General features: G+C 36.8%; 2 protein-coding genes across 5 annotated transcripts; one reads left to right on the forward strand and one right to left on the reverse strand.

The window, feature by feature from the left end:
- The first annotated feature begins 283 nt into the window (after positions 1–283).
- Positions 284–5,116, forward strand: si:ch211-22i13.2 (uncharacterized protein LOC553945 homolog). 4 transcript variants are annotated; one of them, XM_051654924.1, is made up of 7 exons: positions 284–480; positions 832–901; positions 1,014–1,145; positions 1,413–1,471; positions 3,793–3,882; positions 4,004–4,096; positions 4,362–5,116. In XM_051654924.1, exons 2-7 carry the CDS (start codon positions 850–852, stop codon positions 4,410–4,412), a joined length of 477 nt encoding a protein of 158 aa, XP_051510884.1. In that variant the 5' UTR covers positions 284–480; positions 832–849; the 3' UTR covers positions 4,413–5,116. The 4 variants fall into 4 exon arrangements, with proteins under 4 accessions (XP_051510884.1, XP_051510882.1, XP_051510883.1 ...); XM_051654922.1 differs by having other exon boundaries at positions 284–453; XM_051654923.1 differs by having other exon boundaries at positions 284–901.
- A 3,468-nt stretch (positions 5,117–8,584) lies between these two features.
- Positions 8,585–24,096, reverse strand: rd3 (retinal degeneration 3, GUCY2D regulator). The gene is made up of 3 exons (XM_051654921.1): positions 23,924–24,096; positions 15,626–15,969; positions 8,585–9,467 (listed from the first exon to the last, which is right to left on the reverse strand). Exons 2-3 carry the CDS (start codon positions 15,910–15,912, stop codon positions 9,101–9,103), a joined length of 654 nt encoding a protein of 217 aa, XP_051510881.1. The 5' UTR covers positions 15,913–15,969; positions 23,924–24,096; the 3' UTR covers positions 8,585–9,100.
- Between the last annotated feature and the right edge of the window lie 460 nt (positions 24,097–24,556).

Genomic DNA, 24,556 nt, shown 5'->3' on the forward strand with positions numbered 1-24,556 from the left:
CTCTTCTGTCATTATATGTGTTAGCATACTTGGCAGTAAAGCTCATTTCGATTTTGAGTGTGATTGGTCCAGCCTGACCAGCGCTGAGAAAAGAAACAGGCACCACGTGACAACGCCGTCTACGTGCTTTTTCAGCAGCGGTCTAGACAATAATTTACAGATTGATAATGACATAATGAGAAAATTAAATAGACACTGTAATAGACGGTACATAGTTAAAATATGAGAATTATTATTACAGAGTGCATGTGTTTTACGCGCCTGCGCTTGAGAGTGCCCGGATGTGTCGTTTTTAATGACGTAAATTAAGATGGCCGCGCAGAATTGATAACAGAAATGAAAACAAAATCTTTGTATTCACCTCAGTTTATTTTCAGCGCTGGGTTAATGCTCTGATTTTCATGCTGTTAGGATTTATTTTACATCGGGAAACTCCGAGGACTGTTAAACATGGTAAAGTGTTGAACTGCTTAAATAAAGGCCAGTAGTCTTATTAAACCTGCAGATAACGCTGTACATCTATGGTTAGCTCTGGTTTTGGCTTTACACATTGCTTCCAAGTATTTAATATAGAAAGAGTTTACATAGTTTATGAAGTAAAACTAATACAGAATGACTGATTGCAGCACACCTGACTGGAATGTAAATTTAGACCATGGATGTGTTTCCAAACTTAGTGAGCTGCCTATATAGATAGCATTGGTTTGGCATTGTATGGGCGTTCTGAACATTTTATTTCGGGCTAGGATGCCCACAAATGCTGTCCAGGTAATCAGTTCACTTGGTTTTGATAATTTGGAGGATTTGGATGCTTGATTTGTTCTTATTCAGTCTGCAAAATTGGATAGCATGGAGGGAAGCGAGTCAAGTGCAAAAGACAGAAGACAATCTCGGAGCAGTGGTGAGTTTCGAGAAGAGAAATACAATGAAAGGATCAGGTCTGACCAACCAAACATACATACTGTAATGATGTTAATTAGTGCTACAGTTTGTTTGCATGTATACATTAACAGAAAGAGAAAATCGGAAATGTAAAAGGAGCAGATCTTCATCATCTTCCAGTTCTTCCTCATCATCATCATCATCTTCATGGTCTTCATCCAGCAGTGCTTCATCACGTAGTAAGTCCAGCTCCAGTAGCTCAGGTAAGTTACATTTAATTTAAATTGCTATTATTTATGTAGATGTTAGGTATGTTAAATATTGGATGATCTACGTATGGCATCTGTGATTTAGTGTCATGTGTAATACAACAAGTAAAGTTATGTGCACATATTATGTGTCCATGAAGAATTAGTTGTGATAAAACTTACCACATTGACAGGAAAGAGGAAATCATAAAAAATAAATATATATGTATATATGTAATATATATATATATGACACAGACGATTTTGTGTTTCCACCGCTAGATTCTTGCAAAAAGCGAAGAAAATCTTCAAAAAAACAGAAAGATAAGCATGGCAAAAAGGTAACTTGCTCTTTATGAATATGTCTAGTAATGCTTTGCTTTGTAAATGCAAACAGTTGCACTGTTGAGGAAAGGTGTGGGGATTTTGGTGAACATATACTGAACAACTGTACCACATCGAGAGTATTCATACATGTACTGTATGTTCGGACTGAATATAAAGGATAAGTGTGAAATTTCTGCACCACTAGAGCCACTAAATGGATTTCAAACAATAATTAATTTGCTGATTAAAATTCTAAAGGACAGGGCTCTCATGCTCGTGGAAAACCTTGAAATATTAGGGAATTTAAAAATATTGTTTTCCATGCCTGGGAATGAATAAAACCTTAAGTTATAGAAATTTCTATTGTACATTTTTCTTACGTTTTACACAAAAAAATTGAAATAAATATATACAGTGCTGTGCAAAAGTTGTAGGCACATAAGATGTTTCACAAAAGCATTTGTCTTAAGATGGTTATTTATATCTTCAGCTTTAGTGTGTCAATATGCGTTTCCGTTAAAATTTTTCTGGATTCCATGTTAAATGTTTTAATTAAACGTTATGATCAAATGGTGTTTAATTAAATTGATACATATATTTTTATTTGATTAAAGCTGTAATATATATATATATATATATATATATAGATATAGATATAGATATATATATATTTTATTGCAATTTTATTTTTGGTAAAACAAAAGGCTGCACAACAGAGCTTCACAGTATTAAAGAAAACATTAATGAAACAAATCTGATTACCTGTGGCACAAGGCTGCTATGACTGAATCACAACATGCTGATAAAACACTTGTGTTTGTGATATTGCTTACAAATAATAATCTAAAAATAATAATAATAAAACAACCATTTAATATTATATAATTGTTATTATGAGTATTATTGCTTCTTTATGAATATTACATTCTTATACAGTAGTTACATTTTTCTGTCTTTAGTTTCATGCATCCAGTTGAATAGAGCTTTCATTTTAGTAGGACTTTTATTTTGACAGACCTTCTGTTCTTTCTGTTTTTACAGGTTAGTTATATCAAGCTTCCCATTAATGCTGGGATACTCCAGTTGCGACTCGAGCTGAAATCTTCGAGCTGCACCGGAGGGGTTCATTTAAGTGTTAACAGCCGTTTATACTCTATACACACTGCATGAAAATGAAGAGGATTTTTATTTTATTTTCAAACTGTCATTGATTTCATCTCAAAACTGTCACATCTCATATCATTTTGCTAATGACAGCATACTGTAATATGTGACCGAAATTAGCAACAAGTTGATATCATACCGTTTTAATTATTCTGGTATTGCGATACTTCGTTAGTACCGGTAAACCACGCAACCCTAATATTGTGTAGAATAAAAAATTGTGAGTAAATCGTTCCTTTGAGTTCTTTTCAAGAAATATTCCAAAAACGATTCACAAATGGGACTTAATAATTCATTAGCGAATTGGTCTGAATCAAAATAATTTGTGTTTGTAATCACAAACATCTGGAAAGGTGGTGCAGAAGTCATGGAAATTTATTGTTGCGAAGGGTGGGAACCTTGAATGTACTTATGGATTGACTGACATAATAAATTAGTCTTAAAGGAATAGTTCACCCAGAAATGAAAATTCTCTCATCATTTTCTCACCCTCATGCCATTCCAGATGTGTATGACTGACTTTCTACTGTTGAACACAAATGAAGATTTTTAGAAGAATATTTCAGCTCTGTAGACAATGCAAGTGAATAGGGACCAAAACTTTGAAGCTCCAAAAAGGGCATAAAGGCAGCATAAAAGTAATCCATAAGACTCCAGTGGTTAAATCCATGTCTTCAGAAGCGATTTGAAATTATATAAATTCTCCTCCCTGCCCAGCAGTGGCGAAATGCAGGAAGAATGTGATTCACCAAAAACAAATAAGAAGAATGTGAAAGTGGAGATTTATAGTAAAAAAAAAAGGACTTGGATATTGATCTTTTCTTTTCTTACCCACACCTATTATATCGCTTCTAATAACATTGATTTAACCACTGGAGTCATATGGATTACTTTTATGCTGCCTTTATGTGCTTTTTGGACCTTCAAAGTTCTGGCCACCATACACTTGCATTGTAAGGACCAACAGAGCTGAGATATTCTTCTAAAAATCTTAATTTGTGTTCAACAGAAGAAAGAAAGTCTTACACATCTGGGATGGCATGAGGGTGAGTAAATGAGATAATTTTTGGGTGAACTTTCCCTTTAAGAAGCTAGTTTATTACCTCAGTCTCCCACCAGCTTTTTATGGTCACTAAATAAAAGTCGCTTTGAATTTGACTGTTGCTAATAGAAAGGAAAAAAAGAGAAGACACACAAACGGAAGAAGGAAAAGGGACACAAAGTGCATGATGACAGCTCTGGGCCTGTTCAGATTTCAAAGGTGGCCACTCCACTGAAACCTCACACACATCTTTCAGACTTTATTTTTATTACATTTTTCTGTAATTACTGATTATGTAAAATTTCGTGTCAGTACAATAAAAGTTATCTGTCGTCCCCAGTACCTTAAGGAAAGGAAGAAAAGCGGCAAGTACAGTATGATATCAGGGAAGAAGATTAAAATGAAAGTGAAAAAATCAAAGAAGGACAAGCAGGTATGTTCAGTGCACACAGTGATAGTTGACAGGGAGTGCATGAAATAAACTGAACAGGTCAAACATCACAACCTCCATCGATCATAATCCAACCTCTAGACAACATACCTCCATCACATGTGTGTAAACCTGATGTCATTATATTAGTCTCTTTTCTGGAATTGAAATGGCTTAAAAGAATGTTCAGAATCAGTTTTAGTACTCAGAATAAAATTAAGATTTGTGCACAGATTTTTCATCCACATTTTGCTTTTTCTCATAACAGAGGGACAAAAACAGAGCCGAACTGCTGGAGTTCTTAAACTCCACCTTCTGATTCAGTCCGAAGCAGGACTTTTTTTTCTTTTTGTTTTTTTTTTTCTCTCGCATTACAAGCCTGACCACCACTCAGGGAAAGACAGTCTTCAACGACTCGTGTTGTCCTGATGCTATACAATGACTATTCCTTAACATAAATTGTTTTATGTAGATGGTTGATGTATTCCTTTTTTATTTCAGACAATATGTACAGTGTGTTTTGTATCTGATTAACTGTACACTATGAGAAATGTAGAAGCTTGGATGTAACATTGTTACATGTTACTGAAATTGTAAAAAAAAACAACAAAAAAAACAATTTATGAGTAATCATGGGTGTCATGTTTTTTTGTTTTCCTGTATGTAAATGGAAAACCTCAAGTAAGTAATTACTTAATCAGTCCAAAATCAGAGGTGTAAGGAATTGTTATGAGAGATGCAGAATTTGAGGGACTGAATAAGATTTTGTTGTGATTAATACAAGGAGAGTTTGGACTCATTCAACCTTTCACCAGGAAAATGAAGTTGTACATTGTACCTCAAAGTGAAGCTTCATAATTTTTTCTCTCTCACTTAAAACAACAACAACAACAATTTGAATCTGAAACAGCAATGTAGTTAAGTTGTTCGGATTGTAGAGACTAGCTCTCCATGATGTGCCATTTTAAATCATGTGTATCTGACCATTACTTTGAAAATATATATAAATATATATAAAACAGAGTTGGAGTCTTGATCTTGTGGTTTTATAAACGTGGTCTTTGTCTGGGTCTCAACACTTAAAGGTGCACTCAGTAACTTTTGTGTTTGTGTCGTCTTGGACTTACACTGACACCTAGCGGCTTGGATGCAGCATCATTTAAAATCAATAGTTTTTCGTTTCAGATGCCATTGTAGAAATGTAATAATCACAGTCAGCCATGATTACTTTAATCAATGAGTGAAAGTGTCAAATGACAGGACAGTTACTGAGATTAAGAGTAGTAATTGGCTGGTCATGTGATTCTAACATGGCAGCCCCCATGTGCCGACCCTCTCCATGTAGACTAAAACAGCTTTTATAAGGTTACTCATATGACTGGAGTCTTCATTTTAATGTGAGTGCTCATGATTTCCTATTATAAAATTACAATTCATCTTTAGAAGTTACACTTTTATAATGAGGAAAAAAATACTGAATGTACCTTTAAATTTGTGGTCTGGATCTGGATCTCGTCTTATGGTCTTTAGTCAAGACCGCAGAGTGCACTAAGTGCAATAATTATTTCAACCACTAGTTGGCGTGGCATCTTCACCATTACTGTAAATTTGCAAGTACTTCTGCCTGTGTGTCATGCATGCTTTGTCAAGCATATCACGTGAATGAAAGTGCAAGAACAATGGTCTAACAACACAAAGCAATCATTAGTGATTTATGTTTATAAATGCCATTTAGGGGCTATGACTTTATTATATAATTGTTACGTTGCGGGAGTGGTCGCACACCGGACGAGAAGTGCCGCCTCGCGGCTAGGACACGTCGATGCGGTACATTTGGCAGACAGTACACACAAAAGTTACCAACGTTTTTCAATTCTTCAAGAATGTCTAACATTAGAGTAAATAATTTATGTCCTTTGCTAATGATTTGGGTCGAAATTAATGCAAAATATGCGAGTGGCGTGACATAAATGTGAGCAGTCTCCGGTTATGAGTTGATGGCGGGAGTACGGCTGCAAGATTATGACTAAAATATAATTGAAGATTATTTCCCTTGATATTGTAATTGCTATTAATAATATTGATTCATATAATTATCGCATGCCATATTATTTATGTAGCTACACATCCCAAACAAACTGAGAACTGTGTTCCTGAATTAGTTCATTGCTGTTCTATGCATCAGTAAATCAAGATTTCACATTGTTCCATATTAGCAGTATGAAAAACAAGTTGTGATTAAATTATATACAGAAAGTGAGCAAAGAACACTCCCTTTATAATCACTGAAGCTGTAAATCACTTCAGTTCAGCATGAACTCACTGACTGAGCACTCTTGCCAAAACTCCTATTATAATCAATAAAGCTGTCTACACTGCACGATAAACATCTTATTTACATAATTTCTACACCTTGTTGTTTATAATTAGATTATTTGCAAGAGTGCAGCAGCAGAACTCAGTCTATGAACACGCTCTGAGTGGATTTCTTCTGCGCCGGTGACTGACCATACATTTCCACTGGTGCGTTTTCAATTCATTCCTATGGAAGTCAAGCGACATACTCACGAGGTGCATTGTGGGATTGACAGCAGTGCTGAGAAAACGTTGAGGGCGGTTGAGAGCATCAAGAAGTTGAGATTTCTCTGCTTTATTCAAATGAACAAAAAATGGAGGGCAGCAGCCAATCACAATGAGCTGGAAGCAGTGACGTCTGTCATAAGCGCTTAAAATATGTCTTTAATGCTGGGGTTTCTGTTGGATTCAGTGCTATAATCACATCATGTATATTTCTGACTTCAAACGGACTTCAAATGATGATTGCATGCATTCATTGTGGCAAAACTTTGGCTGGGTAAGCAAAAGTGTAATAAATCAACAATGTTTGTGCAGTGTGGGCATTCAAAAACTAAGCTGGTATCTTTCCGAGTGTAATCCCACATGTACACTCGCCAATCACTTTATTAGGTACACCTGTACACCTACTTGTTCATGCGATTATCTAATCATCCAATCGTGTGGCAGCAGTGCAATGCATAAAATCATGCAGATGTGGGTCTGGAGCTGTAACTGCTGATCTCCTGGGATTTTCATGCACAACAGTCTCTAGAGTTTACTCAGAATCATGCCAAAAACATCCAGTGAGCAGCAGTTCTGCAGACGGAAATGCTATGTTGATGAGAGAGGTCAACGGAGAATGGTCAGACTGGTTCGAGCCGACAGAAAGACTCAGATAACCTCTCTGTTCAATTATACCATCTGCATGTCGCAGCAGAAATCGAGATATGTCAGATCAGGTGATGTTTTTCCAATCGTCTCCCGTCCAGTTTTGGTGAGCCTGTGCCCACTGCAGCCTCAGGTTCCTGTTCTAAGCTGACAGTAGAGGTACCCGGAGGGGTCTTCTGCTCCTGTAGCCCATCCGCCTCAATGTTCAACGTGTTGTATGCTCAGAAATGCTTTTCTGCATAGCACTGTTGTAACGTGTGGTTATTTGGGTTACTGTCATCTTCCTGTCAGCTTGGACGAGTCTGGCCATTTTCCTCTGACCTCTGTCATTAACAAGCCATTTTCACCCACAGAACTGCCACTCACTGGATGTTTTTTGTTTTTGGCACCATTCTGAATAAACTCTTGATACTGTTGTGTGTGAAAATCCCAGGAGATCAGCAGTTACAGAAATACTCAAACCAGCCCATCTGGCACCAACAATCATGCCACGGTCGAAATCACTGAGATCACATTTTTCCCCATTCTGATGGTTGTTGTGAATATTAACTGAAGCTCCTGACCCGTAGCTGCTTGATTTTATGCATTACATTGCAGCCACACGATTGGCTGATTAGATAATCGCATGAATAATTAGATGTATAGGAGTACCTAAGAAAGTGGTTGGTGAGTGTATGAGATGATATTGTTGATCGTATTCTCAAAACGATTATAGACAAAATGCACTGGCTTTGCATATTACAAACACGCCCCAAACCGGTAGCTGTCTAGCGTGTTGAGCAAGTTTTTCCGTGCCAGTGTAAGCATAAATGCCTCTAATTGGCCATTGAATTCATGCTCTCAACAGTCATGCCTGTGATTTTGAAAAGTAAACATTGTTATTTTGTTTGTTATATTGTACAATTATTTAATAGTGTATTTATATAACTTTTTTTTTATTTACAATTTTCTTTTCATTTTCTTGGGGAAAACTGGTAAATTGGGACCTGTCCCATAGACTTTCATTGTAAGTGTATTGCTGTAAGTGCATCGTTTTTGTATTTAAAAATGGAAGGATGAGCCGAAATAACATCACATATGCTGTTGATACCCCAAATAAAGGACCTCCTGTTTTGAAAACTGGGGCTAATTAAAACAAAAATGTACATAAATGGAAAATATAAAAAAGACAATTTTAAAATAAGGTTCATTTAAATAGCCTTTTCAATATTGCAAATGTCAGGGGAGACAATGAGGAATTACCGGAAGAAGAAAAAAACCAAGAGCAGCTTTTTATTTGTTTTATTGAATGAGCATTTCTCATGGATAATAAGTTAGCGTAGCTTTTCTTTTTTTTGTCTTTTTTTTTTTTTGGTTGTTGTAGAGTTTGTGTGCAAGTTTCCCCCATTTTATGCAATATATGCATTGGGCAGTACTATGTCAAAACCATCCCAATTGAATGGAACAGGCTAAATTTGAAGTGAACAGGCAGATATGTGGTTTCCAGTTTTAGAAAATGTGCTGCATGTTTGTCATTCACACAAAAATGACAAATAATACAGAATAAAATGTGTGACTTCTTTATCTATAGTCCCTTTAGTATATGTATTGATCTGTGGGGCTTTGTTTACAAGACTTCGGTTTTATGTACCACTGAGCATTCAATATCTCTTGCCTTTGCACTTACACATCAAAAGATAAACATTGAGAGTGAATTAGATGCTAGGAGTATCAGCTTTCGGATGGACCCGATCCATCGCAATCCCTTTAGGAGGTGGGATTCACTGTCCCACACGCTGAAACTCAAGCTTTACCATTGATTCCCTTGTGTCGGAAATCTGGCATGCTCCAGACCCGCTGTGCTTTCTCTGTTGTCTGACGAAGGCCCTTCTCAACATCCCCACACACAGTCTTAACATCTACGCCGTCTTCCTCCGAGCCACAACTGTTGGATTTCAGTCCCAAGGTGCTGCCGAACGGGTTGATCCGCACACGAGACTTGAAGCTCAGAAGTGACAGGCTGATGGAGCGTTTGTTGTTCCACTGGTGGGTGAGACGCTGAGCCTCCTGCTCTTCCTGAACACGCTCCAGTGTTTCCACAAGAGCAGAGCGGAAGAGTCCAGAAACCTCCTGCACCTCAGGTTCATTCTCCATCAGCACCTGCCGAAACCTGTGTATGGAGAGAGGAAGGTTTCATCTCATTTTTTTCTCCCCTCAAAGGAACCTTATACACTACCAGACAAAAGTCTGGACACACTTGACTGAATTTATGTTTCTTATGTTCTTAAAAACTTAAACTCTTAAAAGGTCTTTACAGGGTTTATTTGCAATAATGTAAGTGATTCCAGCCTGTCAAACTTGACAAATGACAAAAAAAAAAAACTAAAAAACACCATAAAACCACAAAGTAATCCATACGACTCAGTCTTCTGTAGCCATACAATCACTTTGTGCAACAAACAGAACAAAAATGAAGTCGTTATTCACTCTCAAATCAGATTTATAAAATAAAACACATAAACATGGCGGCTACGTCAATAACATCAAACAGTCTGTCTGAATGCTCTGTATATAGAGTACATGCTCTGTATATAGATTTGTGGTCTTCAAGGGGAACCAGGTTAAATTCTGGCCCCTCCACTTGATTTCCTGTCACTCTTCTACACTATCAATAAAACATGGCCCAAAATCCCAATGTCAGGAAAAGGTTATTTTATTTTTTTAAATCGTTGATCATGTTAGCCAGGGCCTCATTCTTCGAACATGTATTACTGAGTTATCTATTTTTAATTGTAGATGATTTGACATGATCTTGGATTGTTCCATTCTTGGAACTCATTTTAGGGTTGTCGTCATAGTAACAGGTTTGTTTAATGTAAACAGGATTAGACTGTGGCTTTATAAGCCGAGGTGTTAGTGGAAGTCAGCCCAGCAACCACTTCAGTCTTACATGAGCATCCTGTTGAATGAGGGGTAATAATAATGTATATAATAATAGCACAAAAAATGTAGAGAACTTAGTAAAAAGCACTGTCTACCGTGCTATTAAAAAAGTGCATCTGGCCTTTAGGCCTACAGTCATAGGACATGTATCATGATTTTGGTTGCTTTTCTCAGTTACATAAAGCTGGCTCTACACTAGCTTATTTTTCCAATGATTTTCAGGTGTTAGCTTCATTAACATAATCACTGGCCAGGCAGAGGGAGACACAGTGCCCATTAGCACCTCTCAGCAGGAGGTGTTAATCATTTGAACATCTGGACTCCAGCTGAGTTAATGCCTTGAAACACTGAAAATACACATACGGCTTGCTTGAAATTATCACTGGCTGTGGGTGGGATGGGAAAATGCCACCAAGGCAGTGACCAATGAGTGAAATTCATTTATAAAGTGTTTGTTTTTTTTCCCAGAGGACGGAAGCAATTTTTTTCTGCAGAAAAAGCATGGCGTCTGGAAAGCGCTCATGGGCGGTGCATTTGGAGGAGAAGTTTATTGCACTTTGGAGTCAGCAGAAATAAAAGTGGTCGGAGATCACTGACAAAATCAATGTACATGGTATTATGAGTAGCCAGGTTGTGATTAATATTTACACTACTGCTGCAGTGATAAGGCACTGAACAAAGTCAAAGCCAGTCGTTAAGTGTGACACCTTCGCTCGATTTTTAATCGTAAATGTGACAGGCTCACTGTCTAGGAGGGCAAGTTAAGCGAAAACAGTCATTAAGTGTGACACCCCCCACCCAATTCGAGTTGTTCTGAGTCTGCTAGTGTAGAGCCAGCTTAACAACGCAGGCATTAAAGAGAGCTTTTAAGCCATCATGCAACCGCACCGTAGGTAGTTCATTTCCTACATTAACAACTCTGACAATGAAATAAGAAAGACACATAAAATCTATTGAAATGCAGGAGTAAACACATAATCAAATTTAAATGAATGTAATAAACAGTATTTAATGTATCCTCAACTTGTTAGCATTTTCTTCTTTTTATGTCGATTTGGTGGCATTTCCCTGCTCTCATATGGTCCAAATTGTGTGTGATTGCATATATATAATAATAAATAAATAATATATATGACATTTCTATTTTTACTGGACTAATATATGACATCATCACGTTGCTATGTCTTGTCGCCAACCAATTGCTGCATTGCTGATCGTTTTATTGAGTAGTGATACATGTGCCCTTTGGGGGTGGTTGGTCCCCCTCTAGCTTTTCGCCGCAAAAATACAGTACATCATCATTTCGGCCAAAATATGTGTTGTCTCGGCTCATACGGGACAGTTGGCAACCCTAGATCAGGGCTGGATTGGTAATATGGCATACTGGGCATTTTCCCGGTGGGCCGATGCACTTTGGGGTCGATCAGGGGCGGACTGGCCATCGGGAGAACCGGGACTAAGCTGAAATGAGCCACTGCGTTATGCAGAACGGGCCACAAAACGCGATATGCCAAAGGGGGCAGCGATATGCAGAAAAGGACAGCGGCAACCACCCGCCCAACTTTTGGGCCAGTTTCTATGTAAAATCCTATATATAGATATACTGTACGTCATATTTCAGATGTACATATTAAGCGACATACAAGAAAGGGTACATACAAGAATACATGATCTTAACATTTTGTGCAGCACAGATTGTTTACAAACAAAGGATTTGCAAAAAGGCTGTTATAGAAAGATGGTGAACGGCCAAGTTTATTTGGCTGGACAGTAAATTCACAACCTGTAAGCGTAACTTATTTGACATGCAAAGAATTTATTCAATCATAAGAGGAAGAGGAATAAAGCAGTCTTAAAGGTACAGCAGCAAAAACAGCCTGTTTAATTCTAAGGGTGTGGAAAATAGTCATGTTAAACTTTTTTTTTTTCTTCTTTGTACTACTACAATTATTTTTGAAAAAACCCTTAAAGGAATATTCTGGGTTTGATACAAATTCATATTTTTTTCTTTCTTTTAAAAAGCAAAAATCGAGGTTACATTGAAGCACTTACAATAGAAGTGAGTGGGGCCAAATTATTGGAGGGTTTAAAGGCAGAAATGTGAAGCTTATAATTTACAAAAAAGCACTTATGTTAAATCTTCTGCTTAAACGTGTGTATTATTTGAGCTGTAAAGTTGTAATGTAAAGTTACAACTTGGCCCCATTCACTTTCATTGTAAGTGCCTCACTCTAACCCAGATATTCTTTTTTTTTTTTTTTTTTTTTTTTGATTGAAAGAAAAGGAGGGACAAGCGAAATAAATTTTTGTGGCAATAAAAAATAAAATGCTAAATAATTATGAAATAAGCCTTTTAAGAAAAATATCATCAACAGAACTAAAATAATTTCAGAAAATACTGTTGGCCAACTGTTCAGCACCTCCATTATTATTCAGTTTATATAAAAACAGCAGACTCTCTTTCCCAGTTTAATTGTCTCCTGTGTTCCCTGAGAGAGCAGAACATGAGCACTTACTCCTCAGAATAAAAGCAACCCCTCAGGACCTGCAGGTTCTTACTCCAAAAACTAAATTGTTCCTAAGGAGTCTTAAGATTTTTCCAGTTATATCGATGAATTGGTGTTTTCCTAATCTTCCTCCTTTCTTACATCAATGCAAATCTCTAACTCTTCCATGTCATGATGGAAGGGAGTAGATTACAATTTTTGTTTTAGCTCAGTTTTAGGTCCTTATAATGTGCTTACAGAAAAAAAAAAAAAAAAAAAAAAAAAAAAAGAATGGGAATGATTTTAAAAGTATTTTTGAGTATTTTGAATAATTGTGCAACTTAATTATCAAAGATACAAATAATTCTTTTGGAAGTTTCACTTAAAAATCTGAGGGGGCATGTGGGCATTATGCTTCTAGTTGCTATGCTGTTGCTATGCTCCTGCTCTCTGCACAGTGGGGCACAGTTTAGTAGGTTCGTCTGAATCTGTCAGGTGTGCATCCCGAGAGGCTTGTGTGTGATTTACAATTATCACTTCAGCACAGAATGTAACCAATAATCTCAAGTCAGAGCTGCTTAGTTGTCCACCTAGGGAAAAACAAGGCTCTCTTTGTGCGGTTCTTTGTAAAGACATCACAAAGATGGCTTAGTAAACTAATTACCCAGGCAGCCCTTCCCTGAACCTGCACTGACAAACATCCTTATGCTGTAAACAAAACGTGCAGTGTGGAGCATCCAACGAACAGTTAGTTTTAACCATCTGCCTTAAGGCTGGATCACACTGCGCCAACAAACTTTTTTCTTTTTTTGTTGGAGGAAAGTACCATTCTAGTGTGGATGAGAGGAGTAAATGTAGCAAGATTAATGCATTTTCAAATAGAAACAAATCAGTGTGGACATGGCCTTAAACATTCTAATGTTGACAGTTGGATTTAGAATGTTGAAACATAACTCATTTTCACACAACTCCAACAAACACCAACAGGCTCAAGGGTGTGTTCATGTCATGTCGGAATTATTGTAATTATGAGTTTCTGACTTGTAAAAACAGTTCACATCTCTGTAGAACTCATTATTGGGTGTTTCTTCAACTTCAGCCAGTTTCATGTCCAAGCCCTGATGGCACACCCTGACAGCACACATACATCACCCAGACATCTATTTGATGTGTGTGTTTACATCTGGAAGATGTTTTAGGTTGTTTCATGTCTGCAATACGTCTATACGACGTTACCAGAAAGTAGTTTTTCTTTTGGAATTAAAGGAATGTTCCTGGTTCAATACAAGTTAAGCACAATCGACAGCATTTGTGGCATAATGTTGATAACCACAAAAATTCAGTTAGACTTGGTCCTCCTTTTCTTTAAAAAAAGAAAAAAAGAAAAAATTCAAAAATCTGGGTTACAGTTAGGCAACTACAATTTTTGAACATTAAAATACTCACTGTTTCAAAAGTTTAGCCATGAGATGTAAACAATGTGCATGGTAACAGGATTTTAGTGTGATAAAATCACTTACTAACCTTTTCTCTGTAAAGTTATAGCCAATTTTACAACTTTGTTACCATGACATTGTAATGTCAACAAACCCTCAAACAACTCTAAACATGACATTTGAAACAAAATTGTGTGCGAAAAATGTTTTAAGGAGACTTAAAGGGATAGTTCACCCAGAAATTAAAATTCTCTCATCATTTACTCACCCTCATGCCATCCCAGATGTGTATGACTTTCTTTCATCTGCTGAACACAAATGAAGATTTTTAGAAGAATATCTCAGCTCTGTTGTTCCATACAATGCAAGTGAATGGCTGCCAACATTTTGAAATCCATATGACTCCAGTGGTTAAATCCATTTGTTCAGACACGATATGATGGGTGTGGGTGAGAAACAGATCAATATTTAAGTCATTTTTTATCATAAATTCCCCCTGCCCAGTATGGGCCGATATGCACGAAGAATGTGAATCACCAAAAACAGAAGAAAATGAAAGTGAAGGAAAAAGGACTAATATTGATCTGTTTCTCACCCACAGCTATTATAGTGCTTCAGAAGATTTAGATTTAACCACCAGAGTCATCTGGAGTACTTTTATGTTGCCCTTATGTGGATTTTGGAACTTCAAAATTTTGGCACCCATTCACTTGCATTGTATGGACAGATCTGAGATATTCTTCTAAAAATCTTTGTTTGTGTTCTGCAGCTGAAAAAAGTCATACACATCTGGGAAGGCATGAGGGTGAGTAAATGATGAGAGAATTTTCATTTTTGTGTAAACTAACCCTTTAACTTTTTTTTTATTTTATGTTTTACGAAAGCTCAACAGTTTAAGGTAGTTTTTACACATGCAGTATTTCTGTTTGATATGACATTGTATTACAACCTCTGTTATCTGGTGTGCTTTCTTTTTGCAAAGTCATAAAGAGATCTTATGAGAAGTCATGAATTAATGTAATGAATAAATACATTCTTTGCAGTCATCAACAAAAAAGGCCATATATGGGTCCAAGAGCGTTGCCATAGAAACAATAATTTCTGAGGACGTTAACAGCGGTCATGTCAAGAAGAGAAACCTCAATCTGTGAACAGTCTTTCAAGAGTCCCGCAGAAACCTGGTCTCGTGTAGCCAGACCTTTGACTAGTGCACGGACTGTGGGCATGTCGTCTGAGGCTGAGACTAACAGAAACCCTACACCTACCCTTTCCCCTAAACCTAACCATAGAAGCAGCAAATATGGCTCTCACAAGACACAGATGAAGGCTTGCCTTCTGGACACAACCGTGAATTGCTTAGAGTAAAATCTATGAGTTTCCATTTATTTATTTATGTAATTCTGACATAAAACACTGATCCAATGAAACTCAACAACTGTGCTTGTGTGTGAATTAGCCTTTACCTCTGTATTACAGATCCACAGTATGATGGTGGGACTTTGCTACAAAGGTCTTCAAGGCCCAGTCTTTCTCCTTGGCTGATGTCATATGTGCTGCGTGGGGTGCTCATGAGCCAGCTGTAGTCCACGCCGCTCTTCAGTCTCCGGTATTCGTTGTCCCGCTCGTGGTGCAGCCTCTCAGCCTCTTTCATCTGCCAGCTCAGCTCCAACATCAGGGTGTCCGTCACCACTATAGATGGCTCTCGTCGAGGGCTCCGACAATAGGGCTCACTCCAGCTGAACCACGACATGCTTGTTTATATGCCTGCCTCTGTCACCTGCCCTCTCCAGCTCAATTTTACTATTACCTGTAGAGGTGCAGTAAAGGTTGTCATGGTTACACAAAACAAAGAGCAATCTGAAAAAATGTTACAGGGGTTAAATAGATGCTTGGTGTCTTATGTCACTTATGCGTTATGGGATTTTATATTTTCATGAGGCCTTTAAATTTTAGTTAGTTCCATCTCATTAAATTTGTCCCAAAATGTTGCTGTGTACAGGTTTAAAGATGCACTCAGTCATTTTCCCTCATTTAAAAAGTGAACCTTTAAAGAAATAAATATTATTTTTTTTAAAATCTGTTTATACATTGCATAAGTTAAAGACTATCGGTAGACAATAAAACCTGTTTTCGTTTACATGGAGCGGGGCGCATGACCAAATTAATTCTACTCACTTTATCTTGGTAATCCCCATTATTGGACACTTTCGCTTTTAAAACACCTAACAATTGCAAAGAAAGGAAAATTATTTCAGAAAATAAATTCCATCCCTGTCCTCTAAGGGGCTCCATACTATTTGAGCAATGGCTTTAGATAACTTTTGCTTGGTGCTGCACCCACACTGCTTGATATCAGTATAAGTCCAAGATGACTGCCATAATGGTCAGCACAGCATAAACAAAAAATGACTGAGTGTACGTTTAAAACTGAACTGTGTAATTTCTGCGCTATCTGCGTCACCAAACATGCAAAAATAATATTTGTTTTTAAACAGGTTTCTTGAACACTTGCTCCATCAGCCACACTGTGTTTTTTTTTTTTTTTTTTTTTTTTTTTATAAAATTTTTTTATTGATTCAAAGAAAAAAAAAAAACAACAGAGAAAAACACAACATATACACACCAAATCAACATTTAACTTTTAACCCTCATTAATATCCCTCCCCAAACACCAACCCCACCCTACCCCAAAGAACACCCCTGTGGTCACATAAAATAATACACACACACACAAACAATAAAAAAAAAAAAAAAAAAAAAAAAAATAATATATATATATATATATATATATATATATATATATATATATATATATATATATATATATATATATAAACATGCATAATTTAACTAAACATCTCTCTCCTCATCCCTTCCCCTAGAGTCCCCCAAAATCACCAGATACCTACCCTACTTCCTGAAAAATAAGTCCTCCAGACCCAGCCTACCATCTATCATCTTCTCAAAAGCCGCCACCCTCCCCATCTCCGCACACCACTCCGGAAATTGTGGCACTCCGTCTGACTTCCAACCCCTTAAAATAATTTGTCTGCCAATCATCACGCCAGTCAGAACCCAATTTGTTATATATTTGTCCCCCGAATTTATAACTTCCCCATCGCCCAAAATGCAAAGTCTGGGGCAAAGTAGAATTTGAGGGCCCAGAATGTAACACAAATAATTCTGAACCTTTAACCAAAAATCTTGGATCTTAACGCATCCCCAAAAAACATGGGTTGTGTCTCCAACTTCTGATTAGCATCGCCAGCAGGTGGGTGTGTCTTTAAAACCAAGCCTATATAATCTAGAGGGGGTCCAATAAAATCTTTGTAAAATCTTAAATTGCATAAGGCAAACCTTTGCATCTCTCGATGCAGACTTGACATTTTTCAGAATCTTAGTCCACACTCCCTCCTCCAATACCAAGTTCAAATCTTTCTCCCATAATCTTTTAATAGAAGTTAAAGCTCCATCCCCCAGATTCTTAATCAGCAGGGAGTAATACACTGATGCCTCATGACCTTTCCCAAAAGCAGTAATCACCTCTCCCAAAGTATCTGCCATTTTAGGGGGGTGCGTGCTACTCTGAAAAACAGTACAGAGCATGTGGTGCAGCTGTAAATACCTATAAAACTGAGATCTGGGAATCCCAAAATGATGACCCAAATTCTCAAAAGATCTCAACACTCTCATACAGGTCACCGAGTGTAGCAACCCCCTCACAATCCACTCTGACCAACAGAAAGGGGACTTGTTGATACATAATTTTGGGTTAAGCCATATGCTCAAGGCAACATTTAAATAACTGTCCGAATTGAATACTCTGGCCACTCTTGTCCAAATCATGTGCAAATGTGAGATAACGGGGTGTGACTTAACTTCTCCGGTTAGTTTGATAGAAATGCTTTGCAATGGTGAAATAGGGGCTAGGACTTCCTGTTCTATAGAAAACCAGGGAGGGGCTCTTTCAGGTGGAAGCAACCAATGAGCCAAATGCCTGAGACCTAACGCATAATAATAATAACAAAATCTTGGGTAGGCCTAGCCCACCTTTGTCAATCGACCTATGTAATTTGTTGAAATGTAGTCTGGGACATTTACCATTCCAAATGAAGGGCTTCGCTATGCTATCAAATTGCTTGAAATAAGTGAAGGGGACATCTATAGGGAGAGATTGTAGCAGGTAGTTAAATTTTGGAATACAGTTAATTTTAATAACATTAACCTTCCCAATCATCGATAAATGTAATGAAGCCCATCTGTCCACATCGCTCGAAAATCTTTTAATTAAAGGGTCAAAATTAACTCTAACTAAATCACACAAATTTGCTGGGAATAAAATACCCAAATACTTAATGCCCTGTTTGGGCCACTGGAAGGCACCCGGCTGGAAGGCTGTTACTGGGCAGTACGCTGTCAGAGATAAAGCTTCGGATTTAGACCAATTAACTCTGTATGATGAGAGCATGGAGAAGGAATTAATAATTCTGTGGAGGCAAGGCATAGATCTAGTAGGGTCAGAGACAAATAATAAAATATCATCTGCGTGAAGCAAAAGCTTATGCGCCATACCTCCCGCCACCACCCCTGGAAAATCATCCTCCTTTCTTATCACGGCTGCTAATGGTTCCAGGGCAAGACAGAACAATAATGGGGAAAGAGGGCAGCCATGCCGAGTGCCCCTATTCAGAGTAAAATAATCTGATATTAATCCATTTGTTTGTACCTCTGCTACAGGGTGTTTATAAAGTAACTTAATCTAACCAATAAACGTACTCCCGAACCCATTAATATAATCCCATTCTACCATATCAAACGCCTTTTTGGCGTCAAGTGAGATGGCAGCGACCGGAGTCTGATCATTTGCCACTGACCACATGATATTGATGAAAAGCCTAATGTTATCAGAATAGCTAAGGCCCCGAATAAACCCCAACTGATCTATATGTATAAGAGATGTCATAACTTTACTTAACCGGTTAGCCAATATTTTTGACAAAATTTTTACATCTAGCTGGATGAGGGAACTTGGATGGTAACTTTTACACTCGCTTGGATCTTTGTCCTTTTTAAGGATCAGATGTGATCCGGGCTTGTGTCATGGTTGGTGGAAGCTTTCCGTTCTTTAATGATTCTGTATAAACTTCTAACAAAAGTGGAGCCAATTCTGTAGCATAAGATCTGAAAAATTCAGCAGCAAAACCATCTGGCCCTGGAGCCTTGCCAGTAGACAGGGCCTTAATTACCTCGTCAATCTCCTCCAAGGTTATCTCAGAATCAAGAGAGTGTTTTTGCTCAGTCATCAGTTTAGGGAGTTCTAATGGTTCCACAAAGTTGTCTAATATCTTCATCAGTAGACGAAGACGTGGAACTATAAAGATCAAGATAGAATTCTTTAAAGGCATTATTAATATCAATGGCTGAGGTAAAAATATCACCCCCAGCAGATTTCACTGAGGGAATGGTAGAAAAAGACTCTCTCTGCTTTATATATCTAGCCAAAAGTTTCCCTGCTTTATCCCCTGATTCAAAGTATGACTGTCTTGCCCTGAATAACCAAAACTCCACTTTCCGCAACAAAATAGTATTATATCCGTATTTCAATCGTGTCAGTTCTCTGAGGCCATCAGACGACATTCTGTGCTTCAGCTCTGCCTCTGCACTTTTAATATTCCCTTCCAACTCCACGAGTTCTCGTGCTTTGGATTTTTTGATGAATGGAGCATACTGTATGATCCGACCCCTAAGAACCGTCTTAAGTGCCCCCCAAGCCACGCCCACAGAGGATACTGAGGAACAGTTGGTCTCCATATAAACACTGATTTCAGTCTTTAACATTTGTTGGAAATCAGGATTTTGCAAAAGGGACACATTGAAGCGCCAACTATATGATTTCTTTTTCTCCGTATGTGGCAACATCTCTAAATTCACCAGGGCGTGATCTGAGACTAAGATGTTTCCAATTGAGCAATCCACAACAGATGAAATGAGGGACTTATATATATATATATATATATATATATTCTAGAATAAATCTTATGAACTGATGAAAAAAATGTATAGTCTCTACCAGATCGCTTCAAAAGTCTCCAAAAATCTGCAAGACTAAGATTTTTACACTTCCTGTGAATTGTCACAGTTGCTCTAGTGGGCTTACACACTTTTGCTTCACTATGATCAAGGACTGAATCCATCAATAGATTAAAATCTCCTCCCAATATCTCTGCCCTCTTCATGCTCAGGAATTCCAACAATTCGTATATTGTTCTGTCGATTCCTATTTTCGAGATCTTCCAATTTTTAAACTTCAGTGTTTATACTTTTCGAATTAGTCAACCTATAAAACAGCTTTCTTATAGATGTCTCTGCATATTAAACCGTGACCGAAGAAAGGATTTTAACAACAAAATTACACAATTCAGCTTTAAGGTTCTTCGCATTTTCAACATCATGTTGTTTACCTCTTGATGTGGTTAAATGTTTCTAAGCCTAAACCCTCAGTGCACAGGTGCTGACAGACAGGCATTGATCTCTGCTTATTTCAGTCAAAGACTCGGATCGCTGCCACAGAGAATGGTAAACAAACCCATTTCTTTCTAATAGTTTGGATAGTATATTTACCTTCACTTTGCTCTGGTAATGAGCATGTAAAACATTAGTTCTCAACTGGTTTTGCTTCAGGAACCAGATTATATACTGGATTACAATACTCTAATTGAGTTGGTTGGTGACCCAACACAGTGCCAAAATTGTTTATTAAAACTGTCCTTTAAATTATTGAAATGCATTAATATTACCATAAAGTGCACAGGCCCAACAATATGCAAAATTATATGACATACTGAACAGAAAACATTTTACAATTTTGTAAATGTATAAACAAACAAATATTCCAAATGCAAGGTCAAATATTCTATTAGTATTAGGCAAATTACCAACTGACATACGAGTCTGATAGGATACATGGCCTTTGACATCAACAACAAAAGATATGGGAAGTGTTTTCTCAACCCTTTAAAAATATATATATATTTTCAAGAAGGGACAGTGTACATTAATCAACATTCACGAATGTAAATGTACCCAAATTAGCCCGAAGGCTAGTGTTCATTGGTAGTCCCTTTGCCTGATGTTATTAGGCCTAAAACTAGAGAAAAGAAAAGAAACAAAAGAGAAAAACAATAACAACAATAACAGAACCAGAACTTGTAAACAACTCTGTAAAATACAATTAAACATATTATACAAAAAGACAATATATATACATTTATATAAAAAGAGTGAGAAAAAAGAAGGTATTGTTATGGGTTAAATAATAATAATAATAATACAATTATTAATAGTAATAATAGAGGGAGCAACATTAATGTTCACATTATATGAAGAAGCCATTTCTTAAAATTATACTTAAATGAGTTAATCAATGTGCATTCTCTAATTGATTGTGGTACGGAATTCCACTGATGTGATGCTCTGAATTAAAAAACAGCTTGACCAAATGAAGTTTTCCTACGTGGAATTATGCAGTCCGATCTAGCTGCACCTCTAGTTACTCTGTTTTCAATAGATTTAAAATGAATAAAATCAGCCAGAGGAGGAGGAGCTAAACCATACATAATCTTATGAACATAATAAGGTTTTCCCAGCTAAGCAAGTTATAGTTATTTAAAATTTGTTTTTAATCTAAAATTTTAAGTGCTTGTTTGTATAATAATTCCAATGGTTTTAGAACTATGAGATGTGTATTAGACCAGCTTGTCAGACAAAATGCGATATGAGAAAGAATCATGGAGTGAAAATATATCTTTGCAGCCTCATTTGATAAAACATTTCTAATAAACCTAAAATTAACCAAGTTAAATTTGACCTTTTTACAAACCTTTTTTATGTGGGTTTTAAAACCAAGACAGGAGTCCAGATGAACCCCTAGGTATTTACATTCTGAAACAACTTGGAATTTCTCTCCCGAAATAAAAATGTCCTTCTTTATATCAACACTATATCCTTTAGAAAAGAACATACAGACTGTTTTTGACACATTTAATTTCAGATAACACTGATTGAGCCAGGATGTAACTTCTGCCATAACATCTGTCAACTTATTTGCAACCTCTTCTGCATTTTTACCATGTGTGAAAATTACTGTATCGTCAGCATACATTAGCATATTACATTGTTGACACACCATGGGTAAATCATTAATATACATGCTAAAGAGAATTGGGCCCAGTATAGACCCTTGTGGAACACCAGTTGATAGACATAATGAATTAGATTTAAAATTATACATTTTTACTAATTGAGAACGGGAAGAGAGGTAAGATTTGATTACATTTACAAAATCTATCGAAAAATTTAAATTGAGTAATTTATTCAAAAGGTTATTATGGTTTACAGTATCAAAAGCTTTCTGTAAATCAAGAAATACAGCCCCTACCGCTCCACCTTTATCCATTAATGCCTTCACCTTTTCTATAAAGTAACATGTAGCAGTTTCTGTTGAATGATTTACCCTAAAACCAAACTGCATCGGATGTAATTGGAAAGAACTATTATTAAGATGATCAATAATTTGTTTGGCCACCAGTTTTTCAAAAACCTTTGATATTGTAGGTAGGACACTAATGTGCCTATAATTACAAGTTAAACGAGGGTCGCTTCCCTTAAATATAGGAGACACAACCGCTGGCTTCCAAGAATTAGGGAATATCCCTTGATCTAATGAAACATTAATGATGTGTGTTAGAGGATTAACTATTGAAGAACTAATTTGTTTCAGTAAAAATGTGTCCATACCATAAATATCCTTAGCCCTTGAGGACTTAAGAGACATGACTACTCTTTCAACCTCTAACTTAGTTACTGGCCTTAATACCAAAGCTGTCTCACTAGCATTAATTGCTTGTAAAAAAGGTTGTGCTGTGAAACTTTGAGCTATTTGATAAAATAGTGATTAAGGGCCTGTGCCACATCAGTCGGGCTCTGTACAATTGTATTATTAATCTTTAATTCAGTTGGCCTTTTTTTAACATTATTTTGACCAGTTAGTTTTTTGATCTGTCTCCATATCGTTTCTGAGTTACCATGAGCGTTTTCAGTAATTGTGATAAAAAAAAAGCTGCCTTTGCTTTCCTTAATCCTCTTACTACCTTATTTCTTAACATAACAAATTTATTTTTATCATGGACCATCTTTGATCTTGTTGCTAATTTTAAAGCATTATCCCGTTCCTTCATTAATTTTTTTAAATGTTGAAGATCATATTTATTTTATTATTTATTAACAATGTACAATTATATGGTTATTCGCATTCTATAATGTGCATTTATCATTGTTTTCTTTTTGGCCCTTTCAGAACAAACCTGTAACCCACCAGTTGAGAACCACTGATGTACAACTAAAGGAGATAAATAAAAAAAATAATAAAAACCATGTTTCTTTAAATGGAAAACCAGATTAGAATGAGTGTACAGCACAGTCAAAATATCAAAGCATGTAAAAATAAGATTATTGTAAGTGCATTTAGTTATGTTAGTTACATCGCTTGACAGTTTGGCAAAGCAGTGATTTTCTAAATGATGGTAAAGAATAGTTCACCCACAAATTATAATTCTGTCATCAATTAATCACCCTCATGTTGTTCCAAACCTGTATGTTTCCTTAAATTGTCCTTTTCTAAGCCCAAACACCCACTCCTTCTATCTGCACTTTCTCTTTTCCTCTCTCCTCTATGTTTATACTCAATCGCTCTTTGTCCCTACCTTTAGAAGTGATCCAGTTGTCTTGTAGGGCTTGTTGATGTGTAATGGCCCAGGTCACATTTCCTCTCGGAGTTTGCTCTGAAGTGACTTTCTGTTTGCGGTTGCTATAGCGATGCTCCCCAAGCCTATTCTGCAACATGCATCATCAGCTGAAAGGCAGGCAGAAGTGAGGGGGAGGAGGGGTCATGCGCTGTATAAAGAGATTACGAGCAAGTGTGGGCTATAAGGTCATGTGACAGAGGAGTTATCTGTTAAAAGGCTAATGCAGAAAGCTTTTTCTCTTTTTTCACTATAAGCAACATTTACAGAGAACTAACTTCCTGTAAATAAAATGAAGTGAACTATGTGAGAAAACTGCCACTTTAGAAAACAATCACGCAATCATGTCATTTAAACTGCAAATTTAAATATGTAGGCACCATAGATGTTGAAAGAGACACGTCCTCCCAGTATTTATAGGAGACGATCAGTTTTTTACAATGGCGGCTTCTTAAACTTTAAGATTTGGTCCCCAACTATCTTGAATATCTGGTTACCTCCTGGGGCCCTTAACATATGGGGTTCAAAAGTCTGAGACCACATTGAAAATATAGGATATAAATTCTAATTTAAAACTGGGAATTTAAACCTTGT

Source organism: Myxocyprinus asiaticus, chromosome 25 (assembly GCF_019703515.2).
Source record: "Myxocyprinus asiaticus isolate MX2 ecotype Aquarium Trade chromosome 25, UBuf_Myxa_2, whole genome shotgun sequence".
In the NCBI taxonomy this organism is placed as follows: Eukaryota; Metazoa; Chordata; class Actinopteri; order Cypriniformes; family Catostomidae; genus Myxocyprinus; species Myxocyprinus asiaticus.